The sequence below is a fragment of the Larus michahellis genome, chromosome 19, assembly GCF_964199755.1.
Source record: "Larus michahellis chromosome 19, bLarMic1.1, whole genome shotgun sequence".
In the NCBI taxonomy this organism is placed as follows: Eukaryota; Metazoa; Chordata; class Aves; order Charadriiformes; family Laridae; genus Larus; species Larus michahellis.
In genome coordinates this window covers 3,323,698-3,339,523 of record NC_133914.1, presented here as the reverse complement: position 1 = coordinate 3,339,523, position 15,826 = coordinate 3,323,698, and the positions used below count along the sequence as shown (strand labels likewise).

Sequence of the window (15,826 nt, the reverse complement as noted above, 5' to 3'; positions counted from 1 at the left end):
ACCATTTCCAAACGGTTACAGGGGTGTCCGTAGTTTCACTCATACACGTGTGTGCCAGCAGCCCTATTTTCAACCCCAGAAAATATTCATACTTGACACCTTTCAGCATTGTAATGTAGAGTTGTACACAACACCGGGCAAATCCTATTCTTTCACATTACTGATAAATGTTTCAAAAGGAGAAGGCAAGAAAACCAAAGACTGGAAATGGTGCAACGTGTGGGTAGCACCCAGAGGTGCCGGGGATTTGTCCTGCTGACAGGGTAGAGCTGTAGCTGCTACAGAACTGTAGTGGAAACAGTTATAGCAGAAGAGCCAAAAGCCATTTTCTGACACAGGGAGGTGCTCAGAAGATTCACAATCTATCAAGGTGATGCAAAGGCAACTAAATTCAAGCCTAGAAACACTAACACTGCCACGGATATCGTTGAGAAGGTATCGGAAATAGGAAGAGCACAGGTTACAGCACCTTTCTGCTGGAGCAGGGGAATGGTTTAAAGTCCTACCCTAGCTAGGAACAGCCTGAGAATGCTTCCCACTCTCCTTCCCCTTGCAAAACTGCATGGGATGAACAGAGAAAGGACTGAACACGGCAAGGTTACTGGAGATGGAGTCAGCCTGTGCAACCAGTGCCTGAAGACTTACAATGGCCAAGACACACAGACAGGAGTTATTGCCCCAATCTGAGACGAGGGTCAGCAAACGAGAGCACTAATTCTCTGTGCACAGCATGCTGAGCTGAGATGGGAAGTCTTGCGTGTGCTCCCAGCCCCACGGAGCCCCTGGCATTGACTCCTCAGCCGTCCCTCAGCTCCATTTGGGGATGACCGGTTAAACCCTGCTCTGGTCTTGGCTGAGAGGGAGGGAAAAGGAACCAGAGCCCCCATTGGTGTGGAGAGCACGAGCCAGCAATGTGCCCTTGTGGCCAAGGCGGCCAATGGCATCCTGGGGTGCATCACGAGGAGCGTGGCCAGCAGGTGGAGGGAGGTCATCCTCCCCCTCTGCTCTGCCCTGGGGAGGCCACATCTGGAGTGCTGTGTCCAGTTCTGGGCTCCCTGGGTCAAGAAGGACAGGGAACTGCTGGAGAGGGGACAGCAAAGGGCTGCCAAGATGCTGAGGGGACTGGAACACCTCTCTTAGGAAGAAAGGCTGAGGGATTTCGTTCTTTTTAGTCTGGAGAAAAGACGACTGAGGGGGGATCTCATCAATGCTTATAAATGCTTAAACTCTCTGTTAGCGCTCAGGGGTCTGGCTGGGTGGTAAAGGGGAGAGATTGTCCTGCTGCAAGCCATGTTGGCTGTCCTAGGCCTTGGCTGTCTCGGAAAAGGTGCCGGTAGTGGAGGCTGTTGTTGGTGGCAGCTCTGGAGCAGCTCTGCCGCTGGTTCCGTGGCTGCCAAAGGCCGAGCCGGCGGAGCTGTCTGTGCGCGCTGACCGGGGCAAAGCTGAGGCCCAAACCCAATCTTGGGCGCTGCTCAACTGCCCCTTAATGAACCCGAGAGCGGCATACTCGGGTGTGGGTATTGTCCCCAGCATTGCTGTTAGGGGGAACCGTACCTTGATGAGGGCAAAAATGACAAGGGGCAAAATAGTAATGAAAACCATTGAATAATGTATTAAGAGGTTAAACAGTAAATGGTCTCTGGATCTTCCACTCTCCACCGGTGCCAAGACTTCCCAGGTTTTTGTGTTGGGAGATTCTGTACGCCCTTCTTTTGCCAGATGACAAAGCTGCAGCCTCCCCAGAGTCCGAAGAAAAGGGCTGTTTGGGGACCTTCTCCTCCTTCAGTGCCACTTGTCCCCGAGAGGGAAAGTGCCAGGCCTGCCCGGCAAACTTGTTACCGAGAGAACCTGGTTTTGAAATCTTTGACAGCCTTGGCCATCATGGGTGCAATTTCTGCAAGAGAGAACGATAAAGATCCACAAATGAACCCAACCCCCCTGACATTAAAGCAGCAGGCACAGACTAGGGGAGCAGAGAGCAATTCTAAACTGCAATTTGGAAGAGCCTTTAGCCTCTCCTTAGGGAGGGGAGGGGCTGCCAACGTGACCCCTCCTGCAGAGCCGGGATTTCCCTTGCAGCAGAAACAGCAGATTTGTGCCTTTGGAAACGGGGAGCTCTAAGAGACCAAGGGATGTTCTGCGGTTTGTACTTACTCTTGGCTGGTGGTTTCTTGGGCTCAGAAAACCAGGAGGAGAACATGGTCCTGCCCAAAGATGGGACAGAGTGGGGAGTGCTGGTGCTGGGCCCATCGTGGGACTCGCCCCCACTCCCACGAGCGTGGCTTTTGCTAGAAGTGCACAGGACAGGTTTTATTATGGAACAGATATGGGACAGACAGTTCAGGCAAAGACATCCGGAACAGCAAGCGCTACTGACAAATACTCACTTGGTCTTCTCTGGCAGAAGAGCTCGTCCAGTCCCAGACCTCTCTTGTCTCCTTTCTTCGTTCTGAGGGGCCTTTGGTGGAGAGGCCAGAAACACAGTTTTGGCTGCTTGACCTGTAGGAGACCAAAGGGAAACATTGCTCAGATGCAGCTTATGATAAAGGAGGCTCCTCAGTGCTTGTCTAATGTCGGCAAGCTCCAAGCACCTCTTCCCAGTCCATCCATTGCAAAGCTCGGATTCTGGGGAAAATTAACCCTGTCCCTCCCAGCCGGAACCAGGACAAGCAGCCACAGCCTAGGAGAGCAGAGAGCAATTCCAAGCTGCAGCCCTGTCAAAGCAGAAGCAAGGCAGGCGTAAGCGTGTGCTCTTTGGCCACGACCTGTTGTATTTTCAGGTCACGCACCGAGGAGAGCCCACTCAGCTTTCTGCATGGCAAGAGCACAGATCTCTGGTGACACTCTCCCTGCTTCCTTCCCAAGGGAGCTGCAGGACAATTTCATGGTTCCCAACAGCTGGACAAACACAGACGGACAGCAGGAGGGGCAAGGCAGGGTTTGTGCCTCACCTGTACCATTAGGACAGGCTGAGACAGTCGGCACCGAGCAGGCAGCTGAATCGCACGTTTGCCTGTGGTTTTTCTTGTGCAAGGACTTTGAAGAGCCTTTAGCCTTTCCTTGAGAGGAGAGGAGAGGAGAGGGAGAGGAGAGGGAGAGGAGAGGGAGAGGAGAGGGAGAGGAGAGGGAGAGGAGAGGGAGAGGAGAGGGAGAGGAGAGGAGAGGAGAGGAGAGGAGAGGAGAGGAGAGGAGAGGAGAGGAGAGGAGAGGAGAGGAGAGGAGAGGAGAGGAGAGGAGCCAACAAAAATGACCCCTCCTGCAGAGCCAGGATTTGTCTTGCAACAGAAACAGCAGCTTCAGGTGTTTGCAAAGGAGGAGCTCTAGGAGCCGAAGGGATGTTCTGTGGTTTGTACTTACTTTTCACTGGTGGTTTCCTGGGGTCACAGGAGGAGAAGGTGGTTGCTGAAGGTGGGACAGAGTGGGCACTGCCGGTGCTGGGCCCATCATAGAACTTCTCCTCACTCCCACGAGCGTGGCTTTTGCTCGCGGTGCACAAGACTGCTTTTATTCTGAAAGAGAGATGGAACAGACATTTCAGGCTAAGGCACAGCAGGCAGGAACAGCAAGGCGCTACTGACAAATACTCACTTGGTCTTCTCTGGCACAAGAGGTCCCCCAGTTCCAAACTTCTTTTGTCTCCTTCGCACGTCCCGAGGGGCCTTTGGTGGAGAGGCCAGAAACACAGTTTTGGCTCCTTGACCTGTAGGAGACCGAAGGGAAACATTGCTTAGATGCAGCTTATGATAAAGGAGGCTCCTCAGTGCTTGTCTTAGTAGAGAACAGAGAGTTAAGCAACTCCTAAATTGGACTAGATTTAAACCAGCCACTCCGGAAGACCTTCCCCACACAAAGACATCCCCAAGGCAGCATTCCCAGACCCCTCTCTCGTCATTCAGCCCTCCCTTACCTTTGTTGCTATGAGCTGAGCCAATCTTCCGGGATAACATGAGCAGCCGCTGCTCTCGTGCCTCGTGCAGGCGAAGGTACATCTCCCGCCAGGATTCAAACGCTTCTGGCTTCTCGTTCTTGAAGTCTCGGAGACAGTGGATGTGCCACAGTCGATCCGTAGACTCAATGAGGGCCTGAAACAAACGCAGATGTAATCTGGGATCCCCCCTGAGACCATCGCCCCCCTCTCCCTCAACAACAGCTAGTGCCAGTGGCGCTGGAATACCACCGAGGGCAAGGCGGCTTCGTGACCAGGTTGCAGCAAGAGAGAGGCAGATGGCAACTGCAGGAACTCAGAACTAGCAAATGCCACCTCTTGTTCTAAAGAGCCCTGTTCTTGACTCTTCAGCTATTGCAGGTGAGGAGAGAACGTCCCTCCCGTGTGTCACCAGCCCTTCCCCAGGCCCAGGCACTCACATGGTTACGTTCCTCAATGCGATGGAGCTGCTCTGGGGTGCATCTCTCCAATACTGGCTCCAGCTCTGAGAAAGGGACACCACTAACTTCACAGATGGCTAGAGAGAAGCAAAACGCAGAGTATTTATCCCGCTCCCTCTCCGCCAAGGAAAGGGTTTGACTCGTTGAAGGCAGTGGAGAGCAGTGCAGCGCTGCACGCCACTACGGCAGAGGAGGGGAAGGAGAAAGGAACCGCAGGTGCCGTAGCTCTAGTGGGCCATCAGGCCCCAGTCTCTCCCAGTGAAGGGGTGCCTGCGCGAGGCTCCGTTTACCCCTGTTTCCCGTGCTTGAGCACCCCCTGAAAGCACGCTGGCTGCCGATGCTGCAGCACCTGAGCTTTCAGGGAGATGTGCCCCATATGAGTTCGCTTGCCTTGCGACAAGGGGCAACTAACCATTCATGTGCTCCCAGCCCGATGCTGCTGGGATAGATACAGACAAGTTAGGAAGACAGCAGTATATCTGCCTGGCAACGCGACTTTAAGACAGATGAGGAAGGGTACTTACAGTCAATGCTGTTAGTGAGGAGTCGGGCACTTTGGGGAGGAGGAGGCACCGTCCGTGGGACCGGGGCGGTTTTAGGGCCTGGACGCACTAGCGTCTTTGAATTCTGCCGGTAGCATGAGAGCCCCTCTTCGCTCTCTTCAGGTGTCAAGGCCGGTGCTGTAAAGTGAAAGAGTTGGGGTAAGAAGGGAAGTGAGGAAAGAAGAGCCCAGCCTGAGGAATGGCACAGGAGACACAAATCAGAGTCCCCCAGAAGTAAGCTAAAGGGCTTCTCTAAGAGACCCGCAGCCTAGTTGAGGAAGGGCAAGTCCAAAGCCCCAGACTCCAGCAGGGTCAGCAGAGGATCTTCCTCATTCCTGCTAGAGCACATGGGAGAGAAGCCACCGCTTGTCTGAATCCCGGGCTCTGGGCATTACAGGTGGGACGCCAGACCCCAAGAGAAGGACTCAAACCCAGCCACCATCCCCTCCCTCCCACACACAGTGGCTGCAGCCCATTTCAGACCTATTTGCCTGCCCAACGTACCTTTCCTTTTTCTCTGTGAACGGGGAGCGGACTCAACTGGAGGAGGAGGGCTGCAGCTGGCCTGGATCGGCGGCAGCGGGATGTCGGGCAACTTTATGTCCACATCTAACAGTATCTGGAAGGAGACGACGTGCATGCAAGTCAGCCAAGAATACGGGAGAATGTTACATCCTGCCAGCGTACAAACTGTGCTGAACTGCATTTTGTTTGATATTTTGAAGAAGCCACTCAACGCTGATCAGCTCACACCAGGGAGTAGCCTCAGCGGGAGGCTGCCCTTCTGCCACGTTACTGTGGCTCTGTCTAGGCCATCAATACAAAGACGCCAAAATTCGGGATCTGAATCACTCAGCTCTTGGCTCCATCCAGTAAGAGCCATCCACATCTTTAACCTACAAGGTTGAGCACCAAAGGCCTCCGTCAAGAACCCGAGGCAGATTAACAATGCAAAGAACTCATTTAGTCAAACACTCGTTTACTCCTCCTGCCTCTTCTCCTCCTCCCTGCCTCCTAGAAAAAGCTCTGCAGTGGTGGAGGAGAGGGGAACCTCCCAAAGTGGGGGAAATCCAAAGCTTGGGTATGAGGCACCATTACAGCATCATAAAAGGCTGCTAAGATTATAAACACACTTTTTGAAGTGCAAAGTGTTTCAAAGTTGAGGAAAAAGCTTCATCTGTCAAGGTTTTACACAGCCAGCACCTCCAAGGGGAAAACTAAGAAGCCCCAGATGGCCGAGGACCGAGAGCAGCTGATCCCACCTTCTCGGTTCACTTGCAGATCCTTCAGAACCTTACCCTCTTTGGTTCAGGAGCCTCTGGTGGTTCCTTCTCTGCCCTTTTCTCATTTGTACGCTTGAGGCTTGGGCTTTTCGCACTCAAGCAGGCGCTGTCGAGGCCGTCTTGGCACGGCAAACAGGTGCTGTGCCAGTGGTCTTTCTGCCCAGGTGACGCAGAGGGTTTGACCGCTTGCTTCTTTTTCTGGGGCTGGTCATAAGTGAGGTACTCCTCAAAGGACATAGTAGGTGGTTCACAGTTGTCCTCATCGTCATCCTCCTCAGAACTGCTGGAAAAGCCCACTGATTTTCTGCCAAAGCAAGGAGAAACCCCGGGCAGAGTCAGCACACTTGTCTTAAAAGTGTTCGCAGAGCCTTCACCTTTATTACCTTCATCAGAGAAGTTTATCATCCCCACTTCAAAAATAGAATGTAGTTTATCCATCAAGATCACCCAACAGGTTCACTTACCTGTCTCTCTCTGGGGACACCAGGCCCAGCTTCTTCCGCCCGGCTAAGAACTTCCTGGCAAAGTCTGCGACAAGCTCGGGTTTCCGTGGGCCGGTCACAGTCTTCCCAACAGCGATCTCCTTCTGGAGAGAGCCCAGACATCAATTCATCTTAGCAAAACACGCAGCATTCTCACCTCTGCTAAACTTCCGACAGAGTGAATAAAGTTACCCCGCTGCCTATCCCTGCCAGGTAGAAAGAAACCCCCTTGATCTAACGGCAGAGATACCCCATATAAGCCATAATGATTTCAGTGGCCATTACAGCATTTCTGTAAATCAAAGACGACTTAACTCTGCCTTAGGCAAACATTAATTATTAGTAGCAATAACCCAAGTTAGTATTTACCATGGCTGCGGGTAGGTTTGAAGACAGAAGTCGTCACAAATAATTGTCAGGATTAGCACTTCCTAATCTTATGCCAATCCCGTTAGCGTCAGAAACTGCTCCAACTTGCAGATCGCAATCAAGTGTGAAGCTTCTGGAAGCAGCGAGGGCGACCCACTGTCCTCCAAGGCTTCACACTCGCTCTGCCCCGCTCCGTCCGCGTGCCTTTTATCTCTAGGACCGCATCACAATCGCGCCTGTGACAGCGGGCTGCAGCAGGTGGCCGAGGCAACAGGCCCCATTCCCGGGAAAGCAGCATTGCCGTGGCCAGGATTATCCGGTGACTTGAGAGACAGGAGGGAGGTGGGAGAGATTTCCCAGCTCTTTACCACAAGAGCGTCCACTGTGATGGGCAGCTCAGACAGGCTCCTGAGATGCTTCTGTTCACCAGAAACCACTGATCCATCTCCATTGCATTTAGGAATTCATTGCCATGACTGAAAGTTTGGGTTTTCTTGATTGTTTTGGAAGAGGGAAACTGACACCACCAGTAACGGTGTGTTTCAGTGCTCTTGCGCTGGGATGCTGAGGGGGATGCAATAGTGCCGTAACCACGGCTAAGTGGGTCTGCAAGCCCTCCGTCCCTGCACCTCCGGGCTGACGTTAATGCAGAGTCTCCCTCGGGATTCACGGGGTCCGGGGCAGGTAACGCGCTGCACCACCTACCTCAATCGATGGGGAAACAAAACGGGGGAAAAAAAGAACCCAACTGAGCTAAAAATGCCGGCGTCCCCTCAGAGTTCAGAACTGCTGTTCCTTTGCCCACACTGTGGCTCAACACGGTCCCTAGCAAACGCAACCATTGGCCCTGTTTCTTCCTTCAGTCCCGCAGCAGAGTTTGTATCTTCTCTGCTGGAGAAAAAAAGACCATTTCCAAACGGTTACAGGGGTGTCCGTAGTTTCACTCATACACGTGTGTGCCAGCAGCCCTATTTTCAACCCCAGAAAATATTCATACTTGACACCTTTCAGCATTGTAATGTAGAGTTGTACACAACACCGGGCAAATCCTATTCTTTCACATTACTGATAAATGTTTCAAAAGGAGAAGGCAAGAAAACCAAAGACTGGAAATGGTGCAACGTGTGGGTAGCACCCAGAGGTGCCGGGGATTTGTCCTGCTGACAGGGTAGAGCTGTAGCTGCTACAGAACTGTAGTGGAAACAGTTATAGCAGAAGAGCCAAAAGCCATTTTCTGACACAGGGAGGTGCTCAGAAGATTCACAATCTATCAAGGTGATGCAAAGGCAACTAAATTCAAGCCTAGAAACACTAACACTGCCACGGATATCGTTGAGAAGGTATCGGAAATAGGAAGAGCACAGGTTACAGCACCTTTCTGCTGGAGCAGGGGAATGGTTTAAAGTCCTACCCTAGCTAGGAACAGCCTGAGAATGCTTCCCACTCTCCTTCCCCTTGCAAAACTGCATGGGATGAACAGAGAAAGGACTGAACACGGCAAGGTTACTGGAGATGGAGTCAGCCTGTGCAACCAGTGCCTGAAGACTTACAATGGCCAAGACACACAGACAGGAGTTATTGCCCCAATCTGAGACGAGGGTCAGCAAACGAGAGCACTAATTCTCTGTGCACAGCATGCTGAGCTGAGATGGGAAGTCTTGCGTGTGCTCCCAGCCCCACGGAGCCCCTGGCATTGACTCCTCAGCCGTCCCTCAGCTCCATTTGGGGATGACCGGTTAAACCCTGCTCTGGTCTTGGCTGAGAGGGAGGGAAAAGGAACCAGAGCCCCCATTGGTGTGGAGAGCACGAGCCAGCAATGTGCCCTTGTGGCCAAGGCGGCCAATGGCATCCTGGGGTGCATCACGAGGAGCGTGGCCAGCAGGTGGAGGGAGGTCATCCTCCCCCTCTGCTCTGCCCTGGGGAGGCCACATCTGGAGTGCTGTGTCCAGTTCTGGGCTCCCTGGGTCAAGAAGGACAGGGAACTGCTGGAGAGGGGACAGCAAAGGGCTGCCAAGATGCTGAGGGGACTGGAACACCTCTCTTAGGAAGAAAGGCTGAGGGATTTCGTTCTTTTTAGTCTGGAGAAAAGACGACTGAGGGGGGATCTCATCAATGCTTATAAATGCTTAAACTCTCTGTTAGCGCTCAGGGGTCTGGCTGGGTGGTAAAGGGGAGAGATTGTCCTGCTGCAAGCCATGTTGGCTGTCCTAGGCCTTGGCTGTCTCGGAAAAGGTGCCGGTAGTGGAGGCTGTTGTTGGTGGCAGCTCTGGAGCAGCTCTGCCGCTGGTTCCGTGGCTGCCAAAGGCCGAGCCAGCGGAGCTGTCTGTGCGCGCTGACCGGGGCAAAGCTGAGGCCCAAACCCAATCTTGGGCGCTGCTCAACTGCCCCTTAATGAACCCGAGAGCGGCATACTCGGGTGTGGGTATTGTCCCCAGCATTGCTGTTAGGGGGGACCGTACCTTGATGAGGGCAAAAATGACAAGGGGCAAAATAGTAATGAAAACCATTGAATAATGTATTAAGAGGTTAAACAGTAAATGGTCTCTGGATCTTCCACTCTCCACCGGTGCCAAGACTTCCCAGGTTTTTGTGTTGGGAGATTCTGTACGCCCTTCTTTTGCCAGATGACAAAGCTGCAGCCTCCCCAGAGTCCGAAGAAAAGGGCTGTTTGGGGACCTTCTCCTCCTTCAGTGCCACTTGTCCCCGAGAGGGAAAGTGCCAGGCCTGCCCGGCAAACTTGTTACCGAGAGAACCTGGTTTTGAAATCTTTGACAGCCTTGGCCATCATGGGTGCAATTTCTGCAAGAGAGAACGATAAAGATCCACAAATGAACCCAACCCCCCTGACATTAAAGCAGCAGGCACAGACTAGGGGAGCAGAGAGCAATTCTAAACTGCAATTTGGAAGAGCCTTTAGCCTCTCCTTAGGGAGGGGAGGGGCTGCCAACGTGACCCCTCCTGCAGAGCCGGGATTTCCCTTGCAGCAGAAACAGCAGATTTGTGCCTTTGGAAACGGGGAGCTCTAAGAGACCAAGGGATGTTCTGCGGTTTGTACTTACTCTTGGCTGGTGGTTTCTTGGGCTCAGAAAACCAGGAGGAGAACATGGTCCTGCCCAAAGATGGGACAGAGTGGGGAGTGCTGGTGCTGGGCCCATCGTGGGACTCGCCCCCACTCCCACGAGCGTGGCTTTTGCTAGAAGTGCACAGGACAGGTTTTATTATGGAACAGATATGGGACAGACAGTTCAGGCAAAGACATCCGGAACAGCAAGCGCTACTGACAAATACTCACTTGGTCTTCTCTGGCAGAAGAGCTCGTCCAGTCCCAGACCTCTCTTGTCTCCTTTCTTCGTTCTGAGGGGCCTTTGGTGGAGAGGCCAGAAACACAGTTTTGGCTGCTTGACCTGTAGGAGACCAAAGGGAAACATTGCTCAGATGCAGCTTATGATAAAGGAGGCTCCTCAGTGCTTGTCTAATGTCGGCAAGCTCCAAGCACCTCTTCCCAGTCCATCCATTGCAAAGCTCGGATTCTGGGGAAAATTAACCCTGTCCCTCCCAGCCGGAACCAGGACAAGCAGCCACAGCCTAGGAGAGCAGAGAGCAATTCCAAGCTGCAGCCCTGTCAAAGCAGAAGCAAGGCAGGCGTAAGCGTGTGCTCTTTGGCCACGACCTGTTGTATTTTCAGGTCACACACACTCAGCTTTCTGCACGGCAAGAGCACAGGTCTGTGGTGAAACTCTCCCTGCTTCCTTCCCAAGGGAGCTGCAGGACAATTTCATGGTTCCCAACAGCTGGACAAACACAGACGGACAGCAGGAGGGGCAAGGCAGGGTTTGTGCCTCACCTGTACCATTAGGACAGGCTGAGACAGTCGGCACCGAGCAGGCAGCTGAATCGCACGTTTGCCTGTGGTTTTTCTTGTGCAAGGACTTTGAAGAGCCTTTAGCCTTTCCTTGAGAGGAGAGGAGAGGAGAGGAGAGGAGAGGAGAGGAGAGGAGAGGAGAGGAGAGGAGAGGAGAGGAGAGGAGAGGAGAGGAGAGGAGAGGAGAGGAGAGGAGAGGAGAGGAGAGAGGCCAACAAAAATGACCCCTCCTGCAGAGCCAGGATTTGTCTTGCAACAGAAACAGCAGCTTCAGGTGTTTGCAAAGGAGGAGCTCTAGGAGCCGAAGGGATGTTCTGTGGTTTGTACTTACTTTTCACTGGTGGTTTCCTGGGGTCACAGGAGGAGAAGGTGGTTGCTGAAGGTGGGACAGAGTGGGCAGTGCTGGTGCTGGGCCCATCATAGAACTTCTCCTCACTCCCACGAGCGTGGCTTTTGCTCGCGGCGCACAAGACTGCTTTTATTCTGAAAGAGAGATGGAACAGACATTTCAGGCTAAGGCACAGCAGGCAGGAACAGCAAGGCGCTACTGACAAATACTCACTTGGTCTTCTCTGGCACAAGAGGTCCCCCAGTTCCAAACTTCTTTTGTCTCCTTCGCACGTCCCGAGGGGCCTTTGGTGGAGAGGCCAGAAACACAGTTTTGGCTCCTTGACCTGTAGGAGACCGAAGGGAAACATTGCTTAGATGCAGCTTATGATAAAGGAGGCTCCTCAGTGCTTGTCTTAGTAGAGAACAGAGAGTTAAGCAACTCCTAAATTGGACTAGATTTAAACCAGCCACTCCGGAAGACCTTCCCCACACAGAGACATCCCCAAGGCAGCATTCCCAGACCCCTCTCTCGTCATTCAGCCCTCCCTTACCTTTGTTGCTATGAGCTGAGCCAATCTTCCGGGATAACATGAGCAGCCGCTGCTCTCGTGCCTCGTGCAGGCGAAGGTACATCTCCCGCCAGGATTCAAACGCTTCTGGCTTCTCGTTCTTGAAGTCTCGGAGACAGTGGATGTGCCACAGTCGATCCGTAGACTCAATGAGGGCCTGAAACAAACGCAGATGTAATCTGGGATCCCCCCTGAGACCATCGCCCCCCTCTCCCTCAACAACAGCTAGTGCCAGTGGCGCTGGAATACCACCGAGGGCAAGGCGGCTTCGTGACCAGGTTGCAGCAAGAGAGAGGCAGATGGCAACTGCAGGAACTCAGAACTAGCAAATGCCACCTCTTGTTCTAAAGAGCCCTGTTCTTGACTCTTCAGCTATTGCAGGTGAGGAGAGAACGTCACTCCCGCGTGTCACCAGCCCTTCCCCAGGCCCAGGCACTCACATGGTTACGTTCCTCAATGCGATGGAGCTGCTCTGGGGTGCATCTCTCCAATACTGGCTCCAGCTCTGAGAAAGGGACACCACTAACTTCACAGATGGCTAGAGAGAAGCAAAACGCAGAGTATTTATCCCGCTCCTTCTCCGCCAAGGAAAGGGTTTGACTTGTTGAAAGCAGTGGAGAGCAGTGCAGCGCTGCACGCCACTACGGCAGAGGAGGGGAAGAAGAAAGGAACCGCAGGTGCCGTAGCTCTAGTGGGCCATCAGGCCCCAGTCTCTCCCAGTGAAGGGGTGCCTGCGCAAGGCTCCGTTTACCCCTGTTTCCCGTGCTTGAGCACCCCCTCAAAGCACGCTGGCTGCCGATGGTGCAGCACCTGAGCTTTCAGGGAGATGTGCCCCATATGAGTTCGCTTGCCTTGCGACAAGGGGCAACTAACCATTCATGTGCTCCCAGCCCGATGCTGCTGGGATAGATACAGACAAGTTAGGAAGACAGCAGTAGATGTGCCTGGCAACGCGACTTTAAGACAGACGAGGAAGGGTACTTACAGTCAATGCTGTTAGTGAGGAGTCGGGCACTTTGGGGAGGAGGAGGCACCGTCCGTGGGACCGGGGCGGTTTTAGGGCCTGGATGCACTAGCGTCTTTGAATTCTGCCGGTAGCATGAGAGCCCCTCTTCGCTCTCTTCAGGTGTCAAGGCCGGTGCTGTAAAGTGAAAGAGTTGGGGTAAGAAGGGAAGTGAGGAAAGAAGAGCCCATCCTGAGGAATGGCACAGGAGACACAAATCAGAGTCCCCCAGAAGCAAGCTAAAGGGCTTCTCTAAGAGACCCACAGCCTAGTTGAGGAAGGGCAAGTCCAAAGCCCCAGGCTCCAGCAGGGTCAGCAGAGGATCTTCCTCATTCCTGCTAGAGCACATGGGAGAGAAGCCACCGCTTGTCTGAATCCCGGGCTCTGGGCATTACAGGTGGGACGCCAGACCCCAAGAGAAGGACTCAAACCCAGCCACCATCCCCTCCCTCCCACACACAGTGGCTGCAGCCCATTTCAGACCTATTTGCCTGCCCAACGTACCTTTCCTTTTTCTCTGTGAACGGGGAGCGGACTCAACTGGAGGAGGAGGGCTGCAGCTGGCCTGGATCGGCGGCAGCGGGATGTCGGGCAACTTTATGTCCACATCTAACAGTATCTGGAAGGAGACGACGTGCATGCAAGTCAGCCAAGAATACGGGAGAATGTTACATCCTGCCAGCGTACAAACTGTGCTGAACTGCATTTTGTTTGATATTTTGAAGAAGCCGCTCAACGCTGATCAGCTCACACCAGGGAGTAGCCTCAGCGGGAGGCTGCCCTTCTGCCACGTTACTGTGGCTCTGTCTAGGCCATCAATACAAAGACGCCAAAATTCGGGATCTGAATCACTCAGCTCTTGGCTCCATCCAGTAAGAGCCATCCACATCTTTAACCTACAAGGTTGAGCACCAAAGGCCTCCGTCAAGAACCCGAGGCAGATTAACAATGCAAAGAACTCATTTAGTCAAACACTCGTTTACTCCTCCTGCCTCTTCTCCTCCTCCCTGCCTCCTAGAAAAAGCTCTGCAGTGGTGGAGGAGAGGGGAACCTCCCAAAGTGGGGGAAATCCAAAGCTTGGGTATGAGGCACCATTACAGCATCATAAAAGGCTGCTAAGATTATAAACACACTTTTTGAAGTGCAAAGTGTTTCAAAGTTGAGGAAAAAGCTTCATCTGTCAAGGTTTTACACAGCCAGCACCTCCAAGGGGAAAACTAAGAAGCCCCAGATGGCCGAGGACCGAGAGCAGCTGATCCCACCTTCTCGGTTCACTTGCAGATCCTTCAGAACCTTACCCTCTTTGGTTCAGGAGCCTCTGGTGGTTCCTTCTCTGCCCTTTTCTCATTTGTACGCTTGAGGCTTGGGCTTTTCGCACTCAAGCAGGCGCTGTCGAGGCCGTCTTGGCACGGCAAACAGGTGCTGTGCCAGTGGTCTTTCTGCCCAGGTGACGCAGAGGGTTTGACCGCTTGCTTCTTTTTCTGGGGCTGGTCATAAGTGAGGTACTCCTCAAAGGACATAGTAGGTGGTTCACAGTTGTCCTCATCGTCATCCTCCTCAGAACTGCTGGAAAAGCCCACTGATTTTCTGCCAAAGCAAGGAGAAACCCCGGGCAGAGTCAGCACACTTGTCTTAAAAGTGTTCGCAGAGCCTTCACCTTTATTACCTTCATCAGAGAAGTTTATCATCCCCACTTCAAAAATAGAATGTAGTTTATCCATCAAGATCACCCAACAGGTTCACTTACCTGTCTCTCTCTGGGGACACCAGGCCCAGCTTCTTCCGCCCGGCTAAGAACTTCCTGGCAAAGTCTGCGACAAGCTCGGGTTTCCGTGGGCCGGTCACAGTCTTCCCAACAGCGATCTCCTTCTGGAGAGAGCCCAGACATCAATTCATCTTAGCAAAACACGCAGCATTCTCACCTCTGCTAAACTTCCGACAGAGTGAATAAAGTTACCCCGCTGCCTATCCCTGCCAGGTAGAAAGAAACCCCCTTGATCTAACGGCAGAGATACCCCATATAAGCCATAATGATTTCAGTGGCCATTACAGCATTTCTGTAAATCAAAGACGACTTAACTCTGCCTTAGGCAAACATTAATTATTAGTAGCAATAACCCAAGTTAGTATTTACCATGGCTGCGGGTAGGTTTGAAGACAGAAGTCGTCACAAATAATTGTCAGGATTAGCACTTCCTAATCTTATGCCAATCCCGTTAGCGTCAGAAACTGCTCCAACTTGCAGATCGCAATCAAGTGTGAAGCTTCTGGAAGCAGCGAGGGCGACCCACTGTCCTCCAAGGCTTCACACTCGCTCTGCCCCGCTCCGTCCGCGTGCCTTTTATCTCTAGGACCGCATCACAATCGCGCCTGTGACAGCGGGCTGCAGCAGGTGGCCGAGGCAACAGGCCCCATTCCCGGGAAAGCAGCATTGCCGTGGCCAGGATTATCCGGTGACTTGAGAGACAGGAGGGAGGTGGGAGAGATTTCCCAGCTCTTTACCACAAGAGCGTCCACTGTGATGGGCAGCTCAGACAGGCTCCTGAGATGCTTCTGTTCACCAGAAACCACTGATCCATCTCCATTGCATTTAGGAATTCATTGCCATGACTGAAAGTTTGGGTTTTCTTGATTGTTTTGGAAGAGGGAAACTGACACCACCAGTAACGGTGTGTTTCAGTGCTCTTGCGCTGGGATGCTGAGGGGGATGCAATAGTGCCGTAACCACGGCTAAGTGGGTCTGCAAGCCCTCCGTCCCTGCACCTCCGGGCTGACGTTAATGCAGAGTCTCCCTCGGGATTCACGGGGTCCGGGGCAGGTAACGCGCTGCACCACCTACCTCAATCGATGGGGAAACAAAACGGGGGAAAAAAAGAACCCAACTGAGCTAAAAATGCCGGCGTCCCCTCAGAGTTCAGAACCGCTGTTCCTTTGCCCACACTGTGGCTCAACACGGTCCCTGGCAAACGCAACCATTGGCCCTGTTTCTTCCTTCAGTCC

General features: G+C 53.0%; 2 protein-coding genes across 2 annotated transcripts; both read right to left on the bottom strand.

Moving 5' to 3' along the window:
- Positions 1 to 34: 34 nt before the first annotated feature.
- On the bottom strand, positions 35 to 9,338 carry LOC141733240 (elongin-A-like). The gene is made up of 12 exons (XM_074563360.1): positions 7,063 to 9,338; positions 6,676 to 6,797; positions 6,227 to 6,515; positions 5,433 to 5,547; positions 4,911 to 5,066; positions 4,366 to 4,463; positions 3,908 to 4,082; positions 3,589 to 3,700; positions 3,358 to 3,509; positions 2,388 to 2,499; positions 2,155 to 2,288; positions 35 to 1,894 (listed from the first exon to the last, which is right to left on the bottom strand). The coding sequence occupies exons 1-12, from the start codon at positions 7,063 to 7,065 to the stop codon at positions 1,836 to 1,838; spliced, it is 1,527 nt and encodes a 508-aa protein (XP_074419461.1). The 5' UTR covers positions 7,066 to 9,338; the 3' UTR covers positions 35 to 1,835.
- Positions 9,339 to 9,565: 227 nt separating this feature from the next.
- LOC141733215 (elongin-A-like) lies at positions 9,566 to 15,815 on the bottom strand. Its single transcript, XM_074563285.1, has 11 exons — positions 14,961 to 15,815; positions 14,574 to 14,695; positions 14,125 to 14,413; positions 13,331 to 13,445; positions 12,809 to 12,964; positions 12,264 to 12,361; positions 11,806 to 11,980; positions 11,487 to 11,598; positions 11,256 to 11,407; positions 10,355 to 10,466; positions 9,566 to 10,255 (listed from the first exon to the last, which is right to left on the bottom strand). The coding sequence occupies exons 1-11, from the start codon at positions 14,961 to 14,963 to the stop codon at positions 9,976 to 9,978; spliced, it is 1,614 nt and encodes a 537-aa protein (XP_074419386.1). The 5' UTR covers positions 14,964 to 15,815; the 3' UTR covers positions 9,566 to 9,975.
- Positions 15,816 to 15,826: the final 11 nt, after the last annotated feature.